General features: G+C 31.6%; 1 protein-coding gene across 1 annotated transcript; it reads right to left on the reverse strand.

The window, feature by feature from the left end:
* Positions 1–4,600: 4,600 nt before the first annotated feature.
* Positions 4,601–5,351, reverse strand: LOC110101453 (mannose-specific lectin). The gene has a single exon (XM_020829361.2). It carries the CDS (start codon positions 5,298–5,300, stop codon positions 4,803–4,805), a length of 498 nt encoding a protein of 165 aa, XP_020685020.1. The 5' UTR covers positions 5,301–5,351; the 3' UTR covers positions 4,601–4,802.
* Between the last annotated feature and the right edge of the window lie 788 nt (positions 5,352–6,139).

Here is a 6,139-nt window from a genome sequence, read left to right on the forward strand (position 1 = left end):
TTAGTGAGTGGACACAATCAATCAATTATTGATGAACACTTTTCCTTTTGAATCTAATTTGTATTCTAAACACAATTTAATCATTCAAAAGAAGAAACTATGAGACCAATATTCTTCTCATATATCTTCTTCCATCTCTCATGAAGGAATCATCTATATTCATCATGTAGAACTTAACTCTTATTTATAAGAAAAGTTTACATCTTTTCATAAACACCTCTTAGTATTTCATGAAGCATTTTTTATAAATATTAAAATGATAATTATCATGACACATCATCAATCTTATCTTTAATCTTATTTATATCTTTTAATATTAAAAGATATTTGATGATAATTATCATGATACATCATGACTTATCATCAACCTTATCTTTATCTTTTAATATTAAGAAAATATTAATGATGAGTCATCATTTTCTTCATGAAAAATAAAATTAAAAGGTGATATTAAATGTATTACTAATGTGATCATAATTTAACATTTATATTATGTCACATTCTTAACGATAGTGTTCAATATACAATAGAGCTTAGGTGATGAAGAAGGGACTTTTGGACCTATAATTCAAGCTCCAATAAAATTGATTAATAATTTAACTCTTAAATTAATAAATCAAAATTATTAATTTCAATATTGTTCCACTGTAAATATAAAATTGCACTCATGAATCGTCTATTGATTTACTCAATAAAGAAAATTGAATCGTCGATTGATTTAATCATTACATATAAAATAACACTTCATAAAAAGTTCATAATTAAAGCTATGTAATTCTGTCACCTCACTAATTATATCTTGATCATTGAATTCCAATTAATTCTCTAATGAATAATAAACTTTGTGACCTCGTCACAAAATTTGAGTGCTCAATTTTTCAAGTTCTGAATTAATTATTCAAGGGAACTAATTTTCTAACTTTCAAAAATGAAAGGAATGGATTCCATATCTATATATTAACATTCACAGCCATTTGTTTCATTGTGTTTCTGAAATATAATGATTGAGTTTATTTCTTTCAAATTTTTTCCGAGTAAATCAAAAAACCAAATGTCACAAATAGGAGTTTATTAATAACTCAAGATTAAGATTATTTTATATATGATCATCTTTATGATTAATTTTAAATTCTTTATAATTAAAATATAATTTATTAGAGAATTCAAAATTTATCTAGTCCAGTTCTATATAATCATATTATATAAAGTACCTTCATCCTTAATATCTCCATATCGAATAATTCAGATAAGATTATTCCATTCTTAATGTTGATGGACCGTACTAATAATATTTAATTATAGATTCCAACTATAATTAATAATTATGAACTTGTTTTGACTATTATCCATAATTCAATCCTCTTGTATATAATTATATACTGAATTATGGTCACATAAATAGTCATGGAATAAAATTATTATATCAAACGATAATATCGAAACATGCTAAACTTGTCTTTAAATATTATTTTCATAGAAAATATATTACAATAATATTTCTTTAGGGCACATTCCCTAACAGATGCTTCCTTGTTAATGTCATATAAAGCTGGAGTTGGAGGTGTTTTTTGGGATCATAAAGGAAGTTTTCTATATGCATTTGGATTCAATGGTGTTCATTGGGACTTCTCTCAGTTAGAAATGGAAGCCATTTATTCTTTAAAATGTGTTGTCAAATATTGGATGATGCAATACAAAGTCATCATAATTGAAGGGGACAATGCAAATGTGATTAAAAGCATTCAAGATAGTATCAAGATGATGGAGATTCACAAGCCTGGCTTTGGATTTGAATTTATTTCTTTTATCAATGATTTTAATCATGCTATTCTTAATTGTGTGAATAGGGAAATGCAAAAAGTTAACAAATATTTGTGCTAACTATGCTCTTAGTGGTAACTTTGTTTGGGATGATATTAGTATGGATCATATTCCTCCTTACTTTATTCAATTGTTAAAGGAGAAGTGTGATGTTGTTATTAGTTTGTATTGGGTCTCTTTTTCTTTTAATTATATTGCTTTATGCATATTAAAAAAAAGATAATTATTGCAATTATAGTAAACATTAGTAGTTTGTTGCAAGTAAGTATACTTCCTTGTGGGTTTGACACTCTACTCTACACTTTATTGTCTGATTCGACACGTATAATTGCATATATTAAGTGGGTTTATTATTATTTATATCAAAGAAAATCTAAACATTATTTAGGAGCGATAGATCCTTAAATTTTTATACAATTCAAAATTTAACTCCAGAGCCCCCATCACCATTACCTAGAACAATCTGATCTGTTCTAGAGTACTATTTAGTGGAGCTAAGTTAGGATTAATCGAATGATAGGTGGGTTAAAGGACCAATGTCAAGACACCAGTCTGGTCGTACTGGAGAATCAAATTGGGAAAAGCACTAGTTTCAAAGTTGCATCAGTGTATGTCTGATCATGATGATATCGATATCGAAGAGCAGAGAGGCCTAGCATGACACATATCTGAAATATGAGATTACAAGTGATAGATTTATCACCACAACCCAAGGGGTAAGTAGTCCTGATATTTCTGAGGTTGTAGGGAGGATGACCTCGAGAGGTGTTAAATTAACCATGACCCCATGCCTGAGATGTCGGGAGAGCCATGGTTTGCATTGAGATATGGAGGGATTGGAGTTCATGAGAATCTTCTTGTGCAATGTTTTGTTCTTCACTGCAGAGGAGAGTGTATAAATCATCCAAGCTTTGTAGTTGTAAGTTGGTTCAATCTATAGTTTTGAAAGCTTGGTATTGTGTCAGAAGACTATTCAAAGTATATTGTATAATATCCTTAGGATCGAGAGGGGTACCTGTAGCTGCAAAGGAATTTGCTTTTTATTTAATTGCGATGAGATTTTGTGTCATGGTTTGATCTCTCATAGAAAGGTGATAGAGTTCATTCTTGAGTTGGATTACAAATGAACTAGTAGAAGATTGAAGTCGCCAAGCAATAGTTTCCCAAATGTCGGCACTATGTTCTAAGGAGGGAACGTAAGGAAGAAGTCCTAGTGAAATGACCGAGTATAAGGCTGTAGCATGATTTTGGTCCATTAAAATCTATGTATGGTATGATGAAGTTGGTTATGGAGTATGAGACATAGGAGATGGCTGGATAAACTTTTAGGTGGGAAAATGGAGAATCCATCTAATAAACGTTTAAATCCATTTGCTCGAAATACTTTCAGCACTTGAGAGCATCAGATCAGATATTTGTCGGAGGTTAATGAAGTGGAGATAATATATTTCTTGTTTCCCATCAAAAATTTAAGTTGGGGAGGGATAGAGTAGTGTTCCAAAGAGGAACCAAAGTTGATAGCTAACTCAGTCGTTGCTGCAAGAGAGGCAGAGGCGGCGTCCATAGTTGGAGAAGATAATAGGATAATGTTTTATGATAGAATTAGAATAGTCACATGAGCACTATGCTTTGATACCTTGAAAACCTGCATTAATGACAGCTGGAAACAGAAACCTATATAAGCATGAAGAAGACATGTAAAAAGCATTCTATTCTCCCTTGCACGCATATAGCCTTTATACAGTATATATAGTTATAAAAAGGTCAAATAGCTTAAATCTCTTCAGTCCAGATTAGAGGAATAAATGGTTCACACTAAAGCTTTGTTTGGGACGGCTTTCTTACTGCTTCCTGAAGCAGTTTTTTAATACAAAAATTAAATTTTTTGTACTAAAAAGTTACTTTAAAAAGTAGTAAGAAAGCCGTCCCAAACGAAACCTAAATCATAACTGCCTTGCAGCTTTACACTGCGCCACCTATGCTATTTGTGCTTCCATTTTGTCTGCTCCACGAGTGCCGTAATAACAGAGAGGAGTCATGAATTAAGTTAAACATTAAAATTACAATTAAAAAATTAATAAATAGACAAAGTTAAAAAATGTTCTTATTTTAAAATCTTTAATTTTTACTGTTTTAAGAATCATATATCGAACAATAAACTTCGAGAAAAATAACTTATAACTATCATTTGATACTATAATACCATCATTATTTTATAAAATCTCATATTTAAGCTTAGAAATAAAAGCAGAATAGCTATATTCTTTAAAACATAATAAGCATTTTATCTCAAATCGTTGTGCCAATCCATATGATCAACCAATAGTTCGGTTTACAGAAAAAAAATAATAAGCTGTTATTCTTGTTGGTTTGAGAGATCTTAGGTTTTCTTCTGAATAAACTGCACATGATCTCTTATTCTAGTTTGATCCTTTTGAAAGCTAGTATAATTGAATTGACAGATGAAGAATTCTAGTTCAAGTCACCAGGAAGCATGCTTCGCAATAGCTAATAATATTTGTTGTTAAAATGATGTAAGTTCTGCTGGCTGTTGAATGTTCAAATATTTGATCAACTCTTAAGGATTTTAAAGTAAAGGTTGAGAGCTGGATGAAGAATTTCACCTACCGAGTCCTCTGCTCCGTTCATTCAAATTTTTTTCCTAAATTATAAGTAGATATTTGGAGTTTAAATTCGATCATTGATTTTCGTTGCGTCTTTGATTAGATAGTTCTGAATCTAGTCATTAGCAAAATTAAATGATTTTAGCGAATTAATATGTAATAAAAAAAATCAAGCTGCCATTTTATTATAATATTAAGAACAACCAACTGGTACGTACACAAACCAACCATGAAGGCATGCCTGATCATTCCATTCCCGCTTGCGGCCCCTGCATAACTCTACTAATTTAAGGTTATATTAAGCTCTTATTCTCTACCTAACATCGTACGCAAAAGGCCAACATCCTCTGCCCCAACTTAGAGATTAGTTGTAACTTCAATAATGTTCTGCTCGACACCAAAGTGCGCCTTGCGGTTGCGCTTGGCAACAACAACAGCAGTAGAGCCGAACCTATTGGTGCCGGTTGCAAAGATTGGTTTACTGTATAAGACCAAATTTCCATCTTTCTGGAGGATGATAACATAGTTTCCATTTTGGCCATCGGTATTACTGGCCCAAATAGCTTCGTTACGCTCCTCGTGATCGTCATAGATGACAAAGTTTCCATCGGATTGCAAGGTGACGAAACAACGTGAGCCTCTATTAGCAGTCTTCGTTGCCCACTCAGGTTTGTTGAGATTGTAGAGCACGAGGTTGCAGTCTTCCTGCATGATCAACATGTATCGATCCTGCTTCAGGAAATTACCTGGGTTCAGCCTGTCGCCAGGGAGTAAATGATTGTCGGCAGAAACCAGCGTGCTAAAGAGAGCAAGAGAGAGGAGGAAGATCATTGCCGAGCTGATGGAGAAAGTCATGGCTTATTGGAAAGCTATCTAGCTTGTTCTTGGTTGTACTCTACTTGGGTGATGCGCTAAATGTGTGTGCATTGTCCTTTATTTATAGTAGGAAGCCAAGCCAAAGGTTGATGAAAGTCTGGAATGTGCTAAAATAATAATTCAAAACAAAAATGCTATATTCTTAAGTTTTTTTGTTCTTTATTTACTTTTATATTTTGGATTAAAAGTTTTCTCTACTTAACTCATAATTTAAATAAAAAATATAATAAACTTAAGTTCTCAATTATATATAAGTATATATATTGATATGTCACCAAATATTTTCCTTGATTGGGCACATATCTCGAAGAAAATATAAGTCGGGAGCTTCAAAAAATAAATCGAGATCATCAAAACTCCGATTATAGCAAGCTTATAGTAAAATTTAACATCTCAATAATCAATGGAATTTATGTCAAAATAATCAAGGAGGAATTTGGAACAATCCACAGTAACCCATTACTAATTCTAGACCATCTTATACTTTACAATTTAATCAAAACAATCAATTTGAAAATAGAAAGTCACCTTTGGAAGAAATATTGATGTAGTTAGGAACTCAATTGCATAGTCAAGTTATTTCTATTAATAGTTTGGAAAATTAGTTATTTAGCTTGTAATATACTTAATAGCATGCCTCTTGGATCCTTGCCTAGCAATACAGAAGTTAATCCAAAGGTGAAAATAAAATATCCTAGTGGAAACCACTTAAGGAATGGTAATGATGAACCCCAACCAAATTAATAAATCTAGGCAAGCCTAATAGAAGACTATAAACTTAGGGAAGTTTTGAAGGCAACCCATCTTTATATTGTGTT

Source organism: Dendrobium catenatum, unplaced genomic scaffold, assembly GCF_001605985.2.
Source record: "Dendrobium catenatum unplaced genomic scaffold, ASM160598v2 fragScaff_scaffold_242, whole genome shotgun sequence".
Taxonomy (NCBI): domain Eukaryota; kingdom Viridiplantae; phylum Streptophyta; class Magnoliopsida; order Asparagales; family Orchidaceae; genus Dendrobium; species Dendrobium catenatum.

What these genes read in the sequence shown, in the direction of transcription:
- LOC110101453 (XM_020829361.2), bottom strand. Translation starts at nt 5,300, where the DNA reads ATGACTTTCTCCATCAGCTCGGCAATGATCTTCCTCCTCTCTCTTGCT.